Source organism: Panthera onca, chromosome C1 (assembly GCF_046562875.1).
Source record: "Panthera onca isolate mPanOnc1 chromosome C1, mPanOnc1 haplotype 2, whole genome shotgun sequence".
Classification (NCBI taxonomy): Eukaryota; Metazoa; Chordata; class Mammalia; order Carnivora; family Felidae; genus Panthera; species Panthera onca.
In genome coordinates, this window is record NC_138346.1 from 70,030,502 (window position 1) to 70,050,918 (window position 20,417).

At 34.9% G+C, this 20,417-nt stretch overlaps 1 protein-coding gene across 3 annotated transcripts in view; it reads left to right on the forward strand.

Annotated features, from left to right (window-relative positions):
* KCNH7 (potassium voltage-gated channel subfamily H member 7) overlaps positions 1 to 20,417 on the forward strand; it is a 477,468-nt gene that overhangs the window by 417,533 nt on the left and 39,518 nt on the right. For all 3 annotated transcript variants that reach the window (XM_060621108.3, XM_060621109.3, XM_060621110.3), the window contains 2 exons: positions 2,637 to 3,036; positions 10,159 to 10,358. In XM_060621108.3, the coding sequence (XP_060477091.1) occupies positions 2,637 to 3,036; positions 10,159 to 10,358 (600 nt within the window). The remainder of the gene's footprint in view (positions 1 to 2,636; positions 3,037 to 10,158; positions 10,359 to 20,417) is intronic.

A 20,417-nucleotide genomic window follows, 5' to 3' on the forward strand; every position in this document is an offset into this window, starting at 1 on the left:
AAGGGGAACCCTCGTGCACTGTTGGTAGGAATGCAAACTGGTGCAGCCACTCTGGAAAACAGTATGGAGGTTCTTCAAAAATTTAAAAATAGAATTACCCTATGACCCAGAAATTGAACTACTAGGTATTTATACCAAAGGATACAAAAATACTGATTCAAAAAGGCACATGCACCCTGATGTTTATAGCAGCATTATCAACAATAGCCAAATTAGGAAAAGAGCCCAAATGTCTATTGACTATGACTGGGTAAAGATATAGATATACATATACACATACACATACATATACATATACATATACATATACATATACATATAGATTTAGATATAGATATATAATGGAATATATATTCCATGAAATATACAATGGAATATTACTCAGCCATCAAAAGAATAAGTCTTGCAATTTGCAACAATGTGGATGGAGCTAGAGTGTATTATGCTAAGTAAGTCAAAGAAGGACAAATACCATATGATTTCAGTTATATGTGGAATTTAAGAAACAAAACCCATGAACATAGGGGAAAGAATGTAAAAAAAAAGAGACAGAAGGAGGCAAACCATAAGAGACTCTTAACTATAGGGAACAAACTGAGGGTTGATGGAGTGAAGGTGGGTGTGGGATGGGCTAAATGGGTGATGTATTAAGGAGGACACTTGTGATGAGCCCTGGGTGTTACATAGAAGTGACGAATCACTAAATTCTACTCCTGAAACCAATATTATACTATATGTTAACTAAATAGAGTTTAAACAAAAACTTGAAACAAAGAACCAACGAAATTTGAAAAAAAACTGATCATCTAAAATGTTAATAATTCAAATGATGGAAAGTTTTTTCTTCCAGAGAACTACTTAATAATAACTTAGACTCTCCCTTTATTTGTTGAGAAGAGATATACTCTTACATTTGTGAAGAAAAAAATGCTATTTTCTTTATTCCACCTTGAAAAACAATAATTCAACATTGGGAGCAGAGAAGACTCACTTCTTCACACATCCCATAATGAACAAAGACCAGAGCCCAAATGTAATAAGCACATCCCAACTACACAAGCTCCTCTCACTTCTAGAAGGTTCCAATATAAACTTAAAAAGAATTTGGAGGAGACCAAGGGATCTCCCCTCCTCTTAGTGACCACTCTGAAGAAAAAGAAAAAAGAAACTATAACACTTATAGAATTCTGATGAAACTATTTTTCTTAATATTTAGTGCTTTTTTTTCCACCAAATCAATATGGATAGAGGGTGATAGTTCTTCCATGTGCTATTTCTTTAATTAAAATATAAGTATTCCTAATGCGGTTGGATGTACTTTGCAAAATAAACACCAACAATGAACACATAAAATGACTCAATAATTGATTGGTAAACACCATGTAACTATGGAATAATTATATGCCCTGTGAATTATATAGTACTTATAGCTGACATTATTTAGGAAACCTAAGAAATGAACTTGTAATTTGTACTTATCAGATTTCAAATCCAAACAACCAGTGAAGTATCCTGTTATTATATAGAAGTGTCCTATCATTAGATACCTGGTCAGTAATAATCATACAATTAATTACACATATCACACCCCAAAGAAAAATACGTAATATCATTGGGACTTCAAGAAACAATTTATCAATTTAACACATTTGGGAAGGAAAAATGAATTTAAATATAGTGTCTAAGACATGCATGCAATCATCCGATAAGTTTCCCAATTATCTGCTTGCCTGGTTCTTCTCATTATGCAGGTTTCTCTCAATTCTAGTATCAGTTCCTCAGCAAGTTCTTCTTTGGCCTTTCTTTCCAAAGCAGTCTCCATCCTGACTCATACCCTCAAATACCCTCTATCATACCACTTTGTCTTATTATTGTTGTCACATTTTTTTTTACTCTTTAAACAATCCTATTGTTCATTTCTTTAAAAAACATCTGTTTCGTGGCGCCTGGGTGGCTCAGTCGGTTAAGCGTCCGACTTCGGCTCAGGTCACGATCTCACAGCTTGTGGGTTCGAGCCCCGCATCGGGCTCTGTGCTGACTGCTCAGAGCCTGGAGCCTGTTTCAGATTCTGTGTCTCCCTCTCTCTCTGACCCTCCCCCGTTCATGCTCTGTCTCTCTCTGTCTCAAAAATAAATAAATGTTAAAAAAAAAAAATCTGTTTCTCCCCTCGAGACAGTGGACCTCATTTCTCCTCACTAGAGACAGCATTTTGTCTAGTAAATAAATATCTTTCTATTATAAAAGTGATCACATCTGTTTGCTCAACGCTATAATCCCAGTGTGTAGGCACTTGCTAGGCACACCAGTAACACATGGGATGTTTCTTGGTGAATGAATGATTTACTGACTATTCGTTATCTCCAAGGCACTTGGTTAGAGCATAAAGCTAGACAGATGGAGTGTCTGTCCCATGGGTCTTGCATGCCAAGATATGAATGTACCACACACTTTCAAAGTATTTTCCAAAGCAGACAAAGTTAAAACAAACAAAAACTAACCTTAATACTTCATTCAAATATGCATTTATCTTCAATGCTACCATCTTGTTTTGACCTGTTTCTACCTACTTTGCTTCACAGGAACATACACTGAGTTGTTTGCCAACTGTTTCTGACCATACACATTTGTTTCCACAGACAACAACATTAATTGGTCTTTTGAAGACAGCTCGACTCCTTCGTCTGGTGAGAGTGGCCCGGAAGCTTGATCGCTATTCAGAATATGGCGCTGCTGTTCTAATGCTCTTAATGTGCATATTTGCCTTGATTGCTCACTGGCTGGCTTGCATTTGGTATGCAATTGGGAATGTAGAAAGGCCCTACTTGACAGACAAAATCGGATGGTTGGATTCCTTAGGACAACAAATTGGGAAACGTTACAATGACAGTGACTCAAGTTCTGGACCATCCATTAAAGACAAATACGTCACAGCACTTTATTTTACCTTCAGCAGCTTAACCAGTGTAGGATTCGGGAATGTGTCTCCTAACACCAATTCGGAGAAAATCTTTTCAATCTGTGTCATGTTGATTGGCTGTAAGTAGATTTCTCTTTTGTTATCTATTAGGATGAGATAATATCACAAAATTGATATCTCTAGAACATTAAGAATAAGGCAAAGAAAAAATTATAGAAAACTGTAGAGATAATGGGATTACATATATGGGTACTATATTCTATCAAAACTGATTCTGTGAAAGGGAGACACCGAAGGACTTTCGGGACTTCAGAAAACCAAAAACTGAAAACTGGAGTGGCATGGATCTTGGGATCCAGGAACTGAGACTTGCAGTTCACTTTTACTGCTGTAAAAGTGTCTGTAATTTGTTACCAATGGTTATTTTCTATTTTAAGCTGAGGTCAGATTACAATGGGAAAGACTAGTTTACATTATATTCTAGATAGATAGAAATGTATATATATATATATATATATATATATATATATATATATATACACACATATATATATATGTGTATGTATATACATATACATATATATATATATACATTTCTATCTAGTAATGTAATAGTAATAGAATATATATTTCTATATAAAATATATATATTTCTATCTATATAGAATATATATTTCTATATAAAATATATAGAAATAATAGAAATGTTTCTTATGTATCTGCATTTATACACATATATACACAAACATATATATTCTTCACCACTTACTGACTAAAAATGCCTTTTCCTATGACATCAGGCCAAATTTCAGTTATTGCTCTTTACCTTGTAATAGGATGATGACATCAGTGTCATTAATGAGGTATATTTTTTTGGAATAAGAAGCAAAAAAAAACCGCATTAAAAAATATGTATAATTTTTCTTAAAAATCATACTGCGGAGTCACTAAAGATAACCTTGCTGATACCAAACAGCAATTGACAAAAGCATAATGGATTTTGAATGCTTAAAAAAGGGCATCATCCTTAGATTGTATACAAATATGAAAACAGATCCAGAGTTGCTTTTTAAATGTTAACACATTAACTAACGAAATATACTTAGATAACCTTTATTATGAAACTTAAATCAATTCACCCAGTTTATTGTTCAATGTATTTCAAATTTACTTTTCATATGTATGTCTTAGTATTTTTATTATGCTAGGATTGCTATAGGCAAATTGTATTATATTCAAATAACCCAACATATTCTACAGATGCAGGCTAAGTCTGTACTACAAACACAGACGTAATCTTGTACCCAGAAGGACATGAAGAGGGACCTACTGGGAAAAATGGAAAAATTCATTCCAGAGAGACTAAATCTCTCGGAACAAGCACAGTCCCACCCACTCTGTGATTACAACTGCCAGTAAATACTTTACAGAGATTATCAATCTTAGTGAAACAGGTAGCAAACAAAATTTTTAAAAGTCTGTTCCTAATTACTTAAACATCTGTATAGAAAAAAATATATATACTTTTCGTAAAGAAAACAGAACCTGTATGTTGAAACTTAGAATTTGCAAGAAGGAATTTTTCAAATGCACTGAAGTTTAACCTGCTCACCACTTAGGGAATACCCATCACTTGTGAGGATTGTTAAATACATACTACTATTTATCCTGTGAATTATCTTAAATTAAAGAAAACCCAGTTCTTTATTTGGCCTATACCCAATCTCTAATCCCTAAATCAGGGTTGTTGGCAGTCTTTTTACCTTCCTTCCTTTCTTCCTACCTTTTTCCTTTCTTTCCTACCTTCCTTCTTAAATATAGCACTAAGCTACTTCTATTGATTCCTTAAGAAGAATACTTGGTTTCTTCAGACAATTTTCATATTTTAGGAAAAGAGAAAACACTTTAGTTAACTGAGTAGAGTAAGATACAACCACAACCACCACCACCACCACAACAACAACAACAACAAAAAAACAAGCTTATGGATCCAGAGAATAGATTGGTGGTTACCAGAGACTGGGGTGAGGAGTAGGTAAAATGGGTGAAAGGAATCAAAGGTACAAATTTCTGGTTATTAAAATAAATAAAAAATAAATAAATAAACAAATAGGGATGTAATGTACAGCATGGTGACTATAGTTAATAATACTATATTGTACATTTGAAACTTGCTAGAAGAGTAGATCTTTTTTTTTATTTTTTTAAACTAACATTTATAAACTTCCAAAAAAATTTTTTTAATGTTTATTTATTTTTGAGAGAGGGGGAGAGACAGAGCGTGAACAGGGCTGGGGGGGCGGGGAGCAGAGAGATAGGGAGACAGAATCAGAAGCAGGCTCCAGGCTCTGAGCTGTCAGCAGAGAGCCGGACATGGGCTCGAACTCACAACCCGCGAGATCATGACCTGAGCCAAAGTTGGACACCTAACCGACTGAGCCACCCAGGCACCCCTAAACTACCAAAAAAAAATTTAGGCTACTTTTTAATGTTTATTTATTTATTTTGAGAAAAAGGGGGGGAGGGGCAAAGACAGATGGAGAGAGAGAGAGAGAGAGAATGAATCATAAGCAGGCTCTGTGCTGTCAACACAGAGCCTGATGTGGGGCTCTAACCCACGAAGCTGTGAGATCATGACCTGAGCCTAAACCAGAAGTTGGATGCTTAACCGACTGAGCCATCAAGTGCCCCTAAAAAAGTAGATCTTAAAAGTTCTCGTCACTGTGGTGATGGATATTAAGTAGACTTATTTTGGTGATCATTTCTCACTGTATACAAATATCAAATCATTACTTTGTACTTCTGAAACTAATATAATGCTATATGTCAATCATATCTTAATAAAACAAACAAATGAAGCTCAGAGCCAGAATTGACAGAAATGATGAAACTGGTAGACAATACCAAGCACTTTAACAAATGTGTATGTGGATTCCCTGAAAATGGGGGAGGGAACCAGAAAATAAAATGTATCAAAATGTGTAAGAGACAGCTAAAACAGTGCTCAGACAGAAATGTGTACCTTTAAGTGTTTTTATTTTTTTTAAGTTTATTTATTTATTTATTTAGAGACAGAGCATAAGTTGGGGGAATGGCAGAGAGAGGGAGAGAGAGAGAATCCCAAGCAGTCTCCACTCTCTGTGCTGAGCCCAATGTGGGGCTTAATCGATAACACGACTATGAGATCATGACTTGTGCTGAAATCAAGAATCAGACGTTCAACTGACTGAGTCTCCCAGGCACCCCTTAAGTGTTTATATTTTTAAAAAAAAAAGATCTAAAAATCAAAGATCTAAGCTTCTGTCTTAAGATCTAAAAATCAAGGATCTAAGCTTCTATTTTAAGACAAGCAAATTAAACATATAAGTAGAAGAAATATCAGAGATAAGAGCAAAAGTTAATAAAATAGAAATCATACATTAGAGAAAATTAATGGTAGTATATTCTGGCTCTTTAAAAGATCAATAAAATTGTTAAACCTCTTAGACTGGTAAGAGAGAAGACATAAGTTAACATGTCTTATATGAAAGAAAAGATCTTACTATCCATTATAAAGATATTAAAAGAATAATAAAATAAGATTATGAAATACTTTATAATAATAAATATGACAATTTAGATGTGATAGAAAAGCTCCATAGTGAAACAAATTACCAAAACTGAAACAAAAAGCCTGAGCCATACAATAAAATTTGATAAATTGTATTTCATCAAAATTGGTACCTCAGCTTTTCCAAGGACACTATTAAGAAAAGGAACAAATGATAGACTAGAAGAAAATACTCTCAATACTCAGACCTAAAAAAAAAAAGACTTGTATCTGGAATATATCAAGAATTCTTACAACTCTGTAATAAAGGACAACTCAATTTAAAAAGTAGCAAAAGATTTAAACACATTTCACAAAAGAAGATAAATTAATGGGCAATAAGTGCAGGAAAAGATGTCATTAGTCATCAGGAAATGCAAATGAAAACTCTAATGAGGTATTACATGGCCACTACAAGGTTAAAATGAAAGACTGGCAATACCAACTGTTGGTTTGGGAACAACTGATACTGTCACATATTGCTGGAAGGAGTATAAATTGACACAGGTTTGAGAAACAGTCGCGTGGTTTCTTATAAAGTTAAACATACCACACAATTCCACTCCTAGGTGTTTGAAAGGGAAATGGAAGTATATGCCCATACAAAGACTTGTACACAAATGTTCGCAGCAGTTTTACTCATAGTAACCAAAAATGAAACAATGAGCTTTCTGTCAACAGAAGAGATGAACTGAACTGGTAGAGCCATTGGATGGATACTGCACAGTGATTAAAAAAAAAAAGAAAAGAACATTTTAATGATTTATACAGCAACAGGATTAATTTCAAAAACATGCTGAACAAAAGAAGTCAACACAAATGAATGTATACATCATGACTCCATTTATATGAAAACCTAGGAAATGCAAACTAATCTTTAATGACATACATTGGAACTTAGTGGTTGTCTAGGTTCTGAAGTGAGTATGCAGGCAGCCAACGAACACTGGGGAATCTTTTGGGGTGATGGAATGTTCTGTATCTTGATTGTGTTTATAGCAGCGTATACATTGGTAAAAATTAATTGATCTGTGCCATTAACACCTATTTAATTTATTGTATGTAAATTACACACCGATAACATCTAATTTTTTAGGTTAAACTTTTTAAAAGTTTGTGTATTAGGTAGAAAACGTGTATTTGCTCTATCGGTACATTTCAGCTAATGTTTAATGGCCTACTAAATACATCCATTTGGTTAGCATATCAGATTTTAGGTGTGGTGTGCTGAAGGCAGTTTTAAGATACACCTGTTTTGTTTCTATAATATCCAAGCCTAAAACAAACCATCTGGTGAAATTGCAACTATCTATTGAGGAAAGCTAAATAAAATATTGAGTTGAAGAGAGAAATGCCTTTATATAGTCTACCATCTTGCTTTTGACTCATATTTTGATTCATATTTGCCATCTTACTTTTGACTCGTATGCCAATTGTTAAGCATTAACTGAATAATGTATAAAGAATATAACTATGTTGTGCTTCTTTCTTGCTTACGGCTCCAGTTGCTCCTGAAAAAAAAATCAGAAAAAATAATTTGTGCCTTCATTACAACTTAAAAAGCCACCACATAGAATTGCCTAAGAGAAATACATGTTATTCATATATTAAACTACATGCTTTTAATCTAGATTTTGCCATTTTGTCAATGAATGGAAATACCTGTCTGTGACCCAGACTAATGTTTTGGTTCATTTTCATAGCAGTATGGAGATAAAGCCACAGTGTAGAAATGAAACCATAGTATGTATTACAAACAAATTAAGAATGCTTTCCCTGACCCGCCTCCAAGTAGTTATGTGCTTTAAATAAAATAACTGGCATTGAGGGGCACCTGCGTGATTCACCTGGTTAAGCGTCCGACTTCAGCTCAGGTCATGATCTTACAGTCCTTGAGTTTGAGCCCTGCGTTGGGCTCTGTGCTGACAGCTCAGAGCCCGGAGCCTGCTTCAGATTCTGTGTCTCCCTCTCTTTCTGCCCCTCCCCTGCTCATGCTCTGTCTCTCTCTGTCTCAAAAATAAATAAAAACATTAAAAAAATTAAAAAAAAAATAACTGGCATTGATTATGTCCCCCTGATTAAATCAAATGAACTTAATGTGTGCTACCTGAGAAAATGATAGATACTTTGGAGACACAACAGCATGCATAAATATTTCTGACACTACAGTTAGGAAGAGTAAAATGCATTTTTCACAGGAGTCTCCTTGGATCACAGGAATCAGTTTCAGGCAAGTATTGCTAACTCTCTTCTTAATCAACTACTCTTTTACTCAAATTAGGCACAAGTCTTTATCTTTGGAAGGTCCAATCTAAACAGCTTGTCTACCTTACTGAGAATTACTGTCCTTCACACATCCCAGGTCAGGCTCACTACAGATCTCCCCAACTTTCATCTCTAAATAGATAAAAACAAAGGGTCACTTCTTTCTCTATGGCATTCTCTGACTTGAGGTATCTATGGTATACAAGGCCATATGAACCAAGAGACAAAGATCAGTTGGAAAATTAAGCAAATGACCAAGAAGATAAGTTGTTTTAAAATGCTTAACCCGAATTTGGTCAAAATCTACTTGAAAAACGATCAAGGGGTTTATAGAAGTAAAGGTCTGTAAAGTGTGTTGTGCTGGTGGGGGGCGGGTGGGGAATGTGTTTGTTGAATACAATTGAATCAAACACTGTGGTCATTTTTTACCACGTGCTCAGGATATTGCAGGCCCAGTGCCTTAAACATATGCTACCCTCTCTCTACGGTTCTGACACATGCCCAGAGATAGAATACGGTCCATGTATCATGATTTGACTTTCTGTATAGAATATAGCACTGTTTTAGGATTATTGGAAGCAATACAAACATAAAAGGAAAGAGAAGATACTCAAAGAACTTATGTTAAATCACAAAGATTTAGCCCGGAAAACACTTATTCTACATAAGTACTGGAATGTATAGCAAGGGTTCTCATTGCAGTTCTTTCTTCTCACAGACAAAAGGGAAATGTATATTCTATTTTTTTCTACAAAAATAAAATGATGTCCTCATACTCAAGCCTGAGATATGTTTCTCATGTCAAAATACTGTAAAACTGAATTTTAATAGGTTAAGAATCATATACAAATAAATAAGGAAAGTATGAGTTCCTTAAAACAATGTATCATTCCTTAGCAAAACCAAAGTATTCAAAATAATCTTGAGATTTATAATAGATTTTTAATATTAAAAGGTTAGGTTTGAGTCTGAGAGGCAGAGATGTCACAGGTTAAAAATAAACATTTTAATCCAGCTCCAGAAAACATATCTGTGGTAACTCTGTGACATATATCCTTATTACATTACAAAGAAAATGTTTATTTTAAAGGCATTTTATCTCTGTAGTCAATATTCCAGATCATAGGTTGATAATGTAAACAATCTGAGTTTATATTCTAATTCAGAATCCATGGTGAATTTGGAGACTTTTCCTCTCCAGGTTTATTATCAAATTTATAAAATTTATAATATTGGCTTCACTTAATTTTTTTCCCCCATTGGCCAGTGATAAATCTTTACAACTGGATTGAGATCATAAAAAAATCTACAAACTTGAGATTCTGACAAGATATAAAAATGCCCAAGTGCAGTCTTCCCCTATAACTTTGTTTTTTATCCAATCCAGCACTAATGTATGCAAGCATTTTTGGAAATGTATCTGCAATTATCCAAAGACTATACTCGGGAACTGCCAGGTACCACATGCAGATGCTTCGAGTAAAAGAGTTCATTCGCTTTCACCAAATCCCCAACCCTCTGAGGCAACGGCTTGAAGAATATTTCCAGCATGCATGGACATACACCAATGGCATTGACATGAACATGGTATGTATTTCTGTTTTCCAAAATGGAAGTACTTCAGGCATTATAGCTACAGTTCAAATGGGAAAGCCAGTCTCACCAGCTTTGAACCCCTTGCTTTTGTTTTCCTCTCAGATGTTTATTTTCTCCCCTGGAGATAGTCTCTCATTCTCAATTCATGGCATTGCATGGTGCTATATCTAGTTATACTGTGTGGCAAAGGCATTATAACATGATGCAAACTGATATAACTGTGTAGTAGAGTTCCCACTTCTGGTTAGGGAGAACATGATTAACACAGGATTTGGGCTTTCAGCACTTGTCCTAGCTTCCAGCACCCAAAAAAATAGTTGGACCCATGTGTGTTAAGATTTGACAAGCAAATAGTAACAATCACTCTGATGCCCCCGAACAGAAATCCAAAGTTAACATTCCTTTAAAAAAAAACAGGACATTTTGAGGATTTGTGGGAGAGGTTAGGGAACTTCAGCATGCCATAAACATTTTATGATTGGAAGTTTCATATTTCTGTTAAGGACAAATTTTTCTATATTTACAATTAACTATGTGCCCTTTTACTGTACCTGGTTTAATGCATCTTTCCTTTTAAGGAGGAAATATGGATTTCTTCATAACTTTTAAGCAAATTCAACATCAACAATCACTTTTCATAATTCCTCCCACGTCTATCAATGTTTAAAAATCAACATAATTAAGGACATCACCATGGCATAAAGAGCTCTTTTTATTATTAGGTGAATTGCACACATTCTCTTGACCTACCTGTATAGCTACAGAGACTGATTCCTACAGATAAATTATGTGACACGCCCAAATTCTATGGCATATCACAGATCTATTAGGAAAGATTAAAAATATGATGGCCTCCCATCTGTCAACTCCTCCAGTGAGCAAGGACCCTGTTGCTAAGAATTCTTCAGAAAATCAAACCACTCACATTTAATGACATGAACAGCATAATACAATTTTTGCATAAGTGAGCCTATCCAATTTAATTTGACATTTTTTATTTGACTGGTAATATTCTGACAAAAAAGCAAAGGTTCAAAATTAGCAGTCAAAGGGCAGAAGGCATTGCAAATGTTGCCCAATTTGAAAGCCATGTAAGGATAAGCAGATTAAAGCCAAATGTGATGTATTTGACTGAGAAGTAAGGACATGCCGCTATAAAAATTTACATTTGATAAGCCAATCAATTAGTACATTTCATATAAAAGCATAACTGAATTCCATGAGTTATTTCTAATTATCCCAAAGTTACTTGAGAAAATTCATTTGATAAATTTATATCACTAAGATATAACTTAAATTTCATAAGAAAGCACCTACCAATTTATCACTTTCGATGCTTCCATCTGTATTATTGTTGAACAAAGATACCAGCATTCAGAAACTATTGGGGATTCTGTAACTCTGGGTTGGCTGAAGCAGTGTCAAGACTTTTTAATCAGAACATGTGTCACTCAATTTTGTTGTTCCATACTGCCAGATTATTTCACTAACAGTAATAAAACAATTATATATTGTACATCCCCTCTCCATATAACTAGTTTTGTGACCATTTTTGTGATAAAGTCTCTTTTTGACAACGATTTAGCTTTCATTGTTTGACTCTATTACCTATGAATATGGTTTATATACCACTTGCCTATTTACAATGTACTTATGAAAGATTTATCTCTTTCCTGTCTGCTTCACACCTTAATACATGGAATCACAACACCCACCGGTAAGAACAGGAGGTATTTATATCCAATTTAATTCTCGTGTAAATTGTGGAGAACACCCTTGTTATCTGTCAGGTTTAGAGCTTGTTAAGTGATTTCCAATGTTAGTTCTGATCTTTTTTGCATGATGTAGCAAAGGAAATACAAAGCAAGGACCTGGAGAAGATAACCTGGAAGAGGCCAAGTACAGAATAGAAATCCTTAAGTTTAACAAGAACTTGACCTCTAGTAATATTTATATACAGTTTCCCCCTCCCCACAAAAAGTCACTTATCTGCTCCTTCCTCCACTCTGATAAAGGTTATGGGTATACGGTTTGCATTAGATAATTGTCATAAAGAAAATGTCATTCTCTTTCATCATCCTCTATTTTCATGATGTAGGTGCTTTACTTTCCTTCCATCTGCATGCCTGTAATTACATGATCCTGGAGTGTGTAAGCTCGAAACCATGTGCCACTGAGTCTTGCATGTGGTTTTGAGAGCTTGACTTTGCACGAACTTCTTGTTTGTACACAGTGTCTACATTTCTCATCTTGTGACTGCAAAGTGAGTAAAAAAATCAAAGTGCAAGATAACTGAAAACTCAGCAAGTGGAAGATGCCTGTTTGTTACACACAATGTGCAAAAAACAAAACAAAGTTAGAGAAAAGTAACTGTACTCTTAGACTATTGAGAGGTTAAAAAAAAAGTAGATTTTTTTACCACTAAAACCACATTCTTATAACCCCCGTGTCTTGTTAGTTTATTGTTAACCAAATAGTAATTTAATAATAATTTAAAGTGATTTAAATTTATGTATTGTGATACATAAAAGTACATCAAACTGTTGTATTTTACATCAGCATTTCATTTAAGCACAACCTTAGACATAGTTTCTCGTGAAACATTTCAGGTCATTTTTTTTTTTTTACTGTCCAACCATGTCAAAATGAGGTAAAAGGTTTCCAATTACATGTATTAACTGACTCAAAATTATTTTTCATAACCCAAAACATGGGATTCCTTGACAGAACTCAAAACATAGGAAATAGGCCTAAAATGTGCAGCCATATTTCTTATTCCCTGGATCTTTTGCTTTTTGTGAAATAGCTATTGTCACAATATTCCAGAACCAAAAGTATTCTGGGGAAATTTATGGGCTCCCTTTCAATGGAACCAAATGGTTCAGAGTACAAAAGGAAAAGAGTCAAGATAATGAAATTAAAGAAAGGATAGTGTTCTTTTGTATCTGATGTCAAGCTTAGGAATAATGACAATTTTCTCAAAAATGTCTATAGGTCAATTCTGAAAAACTCTCTCCCTTCTACTCCTCCAAATTTGACCAGTTAGGAAGAGGAGATACTTTCTCAGATTAAGATTGAGAAAGGGTATCTCAAGGATTTTCCCAAATTGAAAGCTGTCCTCTGACCCAGTCTGACACTTTCTGACATTATCCCACATTGTCAAGAACTGAAAGTCAATCTAGAGTCAAATTTCTTCATATTACACACAAGGGCTTGGCCTTGTGACCAGGCTCTATACATCATCCTGGAGGGAGGGAAATAAATCATTCATGACAGAAACGACTTCATAATTTAAAATTATATTGACATGGAAGACAATCCTTTATGAACAACTGAGGAAGAATTTTATTTCTTATCTTAAAAATGTCCCCCCTAGTTATGCCTAATAATATAAAAAAATAAGAACAGGCATTCAGAAGACCTAAATACCAGCTCTTCAATTTGCCACTCATCTTGGACAAGTCACTTAACCTCTCTGTAATTTCATGAAACTTGTCATTGTCAAATGTTTTTAAAGCACCAGAACTCAAATATGCTAAACATATAGAACAATTATTATGGGAGATTTTCTGCTTAAAGATGGAGATTCAAACCTACCTGCTGCCTGCTCCCTTGCTATCTGTAGTGAGCTTCTGGTTCTCTTTTATGGTGAATTGTCAATGACAGAGAACAGAAGGGAACCATTTCAGGTAAACACTAGGACAGGAATTGAGTCCCATATGTGGGGAAGCACAAGAGAAAATTAAGGCAGGTAGTGCAGAAACAACTTTGTTTAATTTATTTTAAGAGGAAAGAGAGCAACTGACATTTTTTTTTATCCTGAGGTATTAATGGAGAAATTTTTGAGAAAGAGACATAGAAAGGAGTTGGAATGAGAACCTAGGAAGAGGGATGAATGTTTCAGCAGGGTAAATAGACAAGTTTTCCTTAAAGACAGGCAGGTACAAAAAGAAAAAGGGTAAAGGCACTGACTTTGAGTAGAAAAGGAGTAAACTCAATGGTATTAGCACCACATGGTCCAATCTCCTTGGTTAAGCAGAGGGTAGATTAAGTCCTCAGAAAGAAGGAGGTATAAAATAGGAGAAGAGTTGAAGAAGCGGGGAGAACTTTTAGGGATCTCATTCAAGAGTCAACTGAGTAGGCTAAAAATGCTTAGAACCAAAATAGGACTCGGAGTGACAAATCATTCATTTATAATAGCCCAAACAAACAAAGCCAATCAAAATGGAGAAGAGACAAATAAATAATAAGCATATTATTTAATAGAAATTCTTACTCCTTGGAGTTGATGTGATGTCTAAGAAGCATCTTAGTGAAAATCTGGTTTCCTTCAACGGCTCTTCTCCAGCTCCTCTGCTATCCCTCAGAGAATCATTTGTTAACTCTACCTATTGACCTTAAGTACTAACTACTACCTACCTACGACTACTACTGACTGCTGACTACTCTGTACTTAATTGTTAACTACAAACACTGATTATTTCTGCATCCATGATCTAACTCTACGCCATCAAATACTTTGTTGTACCTATTCTCTAGGCTAACTGAAATGACTTCATCTATGCCAGGCCTTTATATAAATCTCCTCCACTCACAGTCTATTTTGATACACCATAGTGAAAGGTAATGATGAGCTCTTTCAGTCCTGTGCAAGTCAGCCGCTCATACAGAAACAGTCCTTGTGACATTAAACCCCATTGGAAATGTTAAGCAAAATATACAGAACAGCATGGCTTGTTTTTACCATATTGTTTTCATCCCCCTTTTAACTTTTTCTAAGGATCCTTTATGCAGCCAAGTTGATAAATAGGGTCAATGGAAAACCTTTGATTCTTTAGTCATAAAGTTTAAAAACATGATTAAAAATACGGTGGCCTCATATTTACCCCTCTAGCAGGCAAGGATTCTAGGAATTCTTCAGAGAAGAAAATCACTTACATTTAAAGATACCAATAGCACAACACAATTTTCACATCGATGTATAGTTTGCATTGATGTTTTTTTTGTTTGACCGGTAATATTCTTAACAAAAAAGCATAGTTTCAAAACCAGCAGTCAGCCTGCAAAAAGCATTGCAGATATTGCCGAATTTGAAAAACATGTTGCTTCTCTACACAGACTAGCGAGTAAATTCATACATTTGAAAATGGGGCATGGAGACTGGCAAAAACCTGCATTGATTTTATTTTTTTTATATTTATTTATTTATTTTTTATTCTCAAGTTAGTTAACATACAGTATAGTCTTGGCTTCAGCAGTAAGTAGAATATAGTGATTCATCACTTACAACACCCAGGGCTCATCCCATCAGGACTGGTGAGACATCTTTTAGTTTTCTGTAAGGAAATACCTAGGTACTATTTAAGAGCTGTATTAAAATAGCTGTCTACAATGTACTTTAGAAGATGTTTTCATCTGCATGCTGATTAGTTAACAGAAACTGCCTGGCTCTACAGAAACTATGTAGGCAGCAAAGTTTCTCGCTAGCAAGAAATCTCCTAACACACGTGCTTGCCTAGTGTAGCCAGTACCTGAACCATATGTGCTTTAGAAAGGGCAAGGTGCATGTCTTTCCTATTTTTTACCAAGCTACTTACTCTAAAGTCTCAAAAATAGCACACAGAGCAGCAAGTACCATCTGGAGCCCCCTGACATGCACAATAGCAGACTTCAGACAGGCATCTGGTATTTTTGTGTCCCAAATGGTATGTGCCCCATCATGTTTCACAAATGATTATGGTCACTTCATCCTTGTCTCCAACCGTTATCAAGAAGGACTTATTTACGGCTGGCACCATGCTGCTTCTGTGCAAAGGGAGCTCTTAACAGTGGGATTTTATTTTCAGTGGTTCCTGAACCACGGGAAATGACAGCGTGGCCTGGGGCTTTACGCATGAAAAAACAGTCATTGCAAAAACACCACACTGAGGCAGTGGAACATATTGCAGTTCTTCCGTTCATTAGTAATGTTCTTCTCCCAACAATAGGATAGTGGAAATGATGTGTCCAATTTTTTTTTAGCTCTTTGAAATAATGGTACTATTCAAACAGGACTCTAGTGTGCAACTTCTCCTGCTGGAGCATGTGATGCGTTTCCAAACACTTTCTCTGGAGTCCTAGAAGCACAGGAGTAATTCAAACTCCATTCAGTTTGAGATCACTTAGTACTCAACACAGATTTAGCCTATAATTTAAAAAAATACAGAAAGACATCAAAATTTAGCTTTCCAACATTCTGTAAATATGACTTTCAGTCCCTTTTAATTCAAATATCAGAGTAATTCAGCATTTATCAAACTTAATGAAATCAAGCCATTCACAATTTCTCACAAAATAAAGTCCAGTATTTTCTTTAGTGGGAGAATTATCTGAGACATTGCAGGAACCTGGAAATTTATATTGAAATGGATGTGTAAAAAAAAAAGAAAAGAAAGAAAGAAAGAAATGGATATGTAAATAGTCCACCCACTATGTCAGAGTTTAGGTGTTTTTTTTTTTAATTTATTTTTTTAATATACATCTAAACAGATGTCAGAGTTTTTTTTATATCAGTTTTTAGGGGTAAAAACAAACAAGAGTAAGTTCATCCAGTTCAATTGTTCTTATAGTCTTAAGGCAGTAGTACTTAAGGAATTGACATATTTTTTAATTGTTTTCTTGGTTTAGACATTATGCTATCCGCGTGGATGAGTGTGAGTGGAAAAAATATATAATCCTTGCCTCTTTTATAGCAGATGTTCCTTAAAAACCTCTTTTTGTTTGCATCTTGGGGCTCCTATTGGTCAGGTGGGTCACCCCCAGAAGTCTACACTCAATTTAAGAACTGATAAGAATCATTCTTATTCAGGCTCCAGCACCTAGGATAGTACATTTTCATACTCTGGAGCTGTGCTAAATCATTTATATAAGTGCTGCAGTTCATTTTTTTCCCACTCCACTGGAATCTTCTTAGATCACAATGCTTTACACCACCATAGAACTGAAACATATCAGGAGTTAGAAACGCCTACCAGGGTGAGAAGATAAGTCAAAGGTTCATTCTGTGTAGGTATAATTCTTGTATTTGAATCATAGAGCTCCATTTCTACTAGCCCTCATCTTGGTTTTGTTTTGTTTGGTTTGGTTTTGTTTGGTTTGGTTTGGTTTATGTATTTATTTTGAGAGAGAGAGAGTGCACACAAGCAGAGGAAGGACAGGGAGAGAGGAAAGAGATAGAATCCCAGGCAGCCTCTGCGCCATGAGCGCAGAGCTGGTCACAGGGCTCCATCTCAGGACCTGTGAGATTATGACCTGAGCCAAAACCAAGAGGGACGCTCACCCAACAGAGCCACACAGGCGCCCCACCCTCAGCTTGTTCTAACAGTGGAATCACTATGTGTGGATGCCAGGAAATTGGGGTGTTAGTCGTATTTTAAGATGGGCACTTTAGCCCAGAATCTGACTCTAATTTTGTCTGCTTTGTCAATGACCAGTGCTTCATATTGAACAACAGACACAAAACACTGAGGTCACAGCATTATAATAAAGCACGTATGGTTAATCAAGATGTTTCCTCTATAAATTACCTATATGCAGCATTTTTGTATAGTTTTTTGGTTACCTTTTTCTTATTTTATAAGAAATCTCTGTGAATTATAGATAATAATGTTTTGTCTGTCATCTATATTGCAATTTGTTTCTAATCTCTTTTCAATATATTGATTTTGTTAAAAATATCTTTCAGATTTAAAAATGTTTTTTTAAAAAAAAAATTCTTTTAAATATGGTCCAGTTAGTCAACTTATATAGTTCAGAGATCTTGTCCTGATTTTCAAAGGTCCTATGAAACATATGGATTATACAATTAGTGTCCCAGATTTACTTGTAAATTTTGTTGTGTGATTAGAAAGAAAATTCTGTATTCTGTTTGAAATGTAGCTTTGTAGATTATTTTCTTTATCTGAATAGAAGGTAGAATGTAAATAAGTCATTATTTTTCTATTGATTCAAAATACCATCTTATTTAAACATTAAATTGTCAGATATAATTGGTATATGTATCTTTACTTTCAAATTGGCTCTATTTGTTCATTCCTATGGCAATATAATAATTTGTACCTAGTGACTTTATACTATGCTTTAATATCTGACAAAGTAGGTCAACCCTAACTAATCTTGTTTTTCTTATTTTCCCTGGCTACTTGAGAGTTCTTATTCTTCCAGATAAGATATATGACTGTTTTCACTCAATTACAACAAAGTCCACATTGACATTTGAGATAATCCAAAGATGAGATTGTCAGATCTGGCTAATGAGAGTCGGAAATTGTAACCAATATCAAGATTTACCAACAATGTCAAGAATGTATATAATTTGGGGCTCCTGGGTGGTTCAGTCAGTTGAGCGTCCATCTCTTGATTTCAGTTCAGATCATGATCTCACAGTTTGTGACATTGAACCCCACATCATGCTCTGTGCTGACAGTGCAGAGACGCTCTCTCTCAAAATACATAAATAAACATTAAAAAAAAAAAAGAATGTATGGGGGCGCCTGGGTGGCTCTGTCAGTTAAGCCTCTGACTTCGGCTCAGGTCATGATCTCATGGTTCGTGGTTTCGAGCCCTGGGTCGGGCTCTGTGCTGACAGCTCAGAGACTGGAGCCAGCTTGGGATTCTGTGTCTCCCTCTCTTTCTGCCTGTCCCCCACGCCCACTCTGTCTCTCTTTCTCGCTCAAATATAAATAAACATTAAAAAAATTTTTTTAAGAAATTCTTATCTTTGCTATTAAATTTATTCTTCAACTTTGTACAGCATAGTCAGTTAAACAAATGACATATATTACACATTTCCATTTTTACCTGTGTATAGATAATAAGGAGTCAAACTATCTTCTTTACAGCAACCTAGTACATTCCCTACATTGTTTTGATAGGACTTTTTCTTAGTTTAATGTAATTTGGTTTAGTTTGGGGTTTTGGAGGATTTTCCTTGAGCATTTATGTTGGATATTCTAGATGTGCAGTCATATCAGCATCAAAAAGAAAGAAATTCATTCTCTCTTTTTAAATACTATGTATTATGATTTTTAGTTCACTAGATCTTCCGAAACAATTTTGAATAGTGATAGCTGACTTCAATAAAAATAACTTCACCATTAAGACTAATACTTTTAAAATATCTTTGCATTCCTGAAATACACGCTACTTGGTCACTTATTTTTTATTCTTTTTTGATTCTGTTGGTTAGTAAATTATTTAGAATTTTGCCTCTATTTTGATATGGCATACACTTATATGTTCTTTTAATGTTAGAAAGAAATTATCTGTAAAACCATGTGGTCCTGGGGGTTTTCATATAGGTCTTTAATCACCATTTCTACTCTACTAGGTATTTATTTACTCTTTTTCTTCCTTGGCCAATATGGTAATGTTTGTTTTGTGAAGCATTCGTCCATTTCATCTAGGCTTTCAGAGTTGTAAAATGGCATGTAGGGTTCTCTTCTAACCCAGACTTTTCTGTATCAGCAGGTACATCTGCCTTCTCATTCCTAAACTTGTATGTTTTGTTCTCTCTACTAGCCTTCAGCAGGCTTTCAAAAGATTTATGAATTTCATTGGATGTTGTTCAAGGAACTAGCCTTTGCATTAATTTATACTTGCCACTATTCTTTTTATTTCCAGAGTTTGCCCTCATTAATTCCCCATTTTTATTCCTTTGGATTGGTCTATTATTTTCAAGATTGTATTAAGGTCTTTTATTGTTGGAGTCTTTCTTCTGTAATACCGAAGGCATTAAGACTGTACATTTTCCTTTCAATGCAAGCTTTTCTGTGGTTGCATCGGTTTTGGTATGACTTGTTCTCCTTTTATTGCTTTCTGCATTATTTCTTCTTTGATCCAAAGGTTATCATAAAGTGTGGTTCTTAATAGCCATGTATTTCTGATTTTCTGGTCATGTTTTAATAATTTTTAAAACTTTTTGGATTATAGTCACAGTTAATGGACTATATAACATTTCTACTTTTATAAATGTTTAAGCACGTACACTTAATGTAAAAACAATCTGTAGTT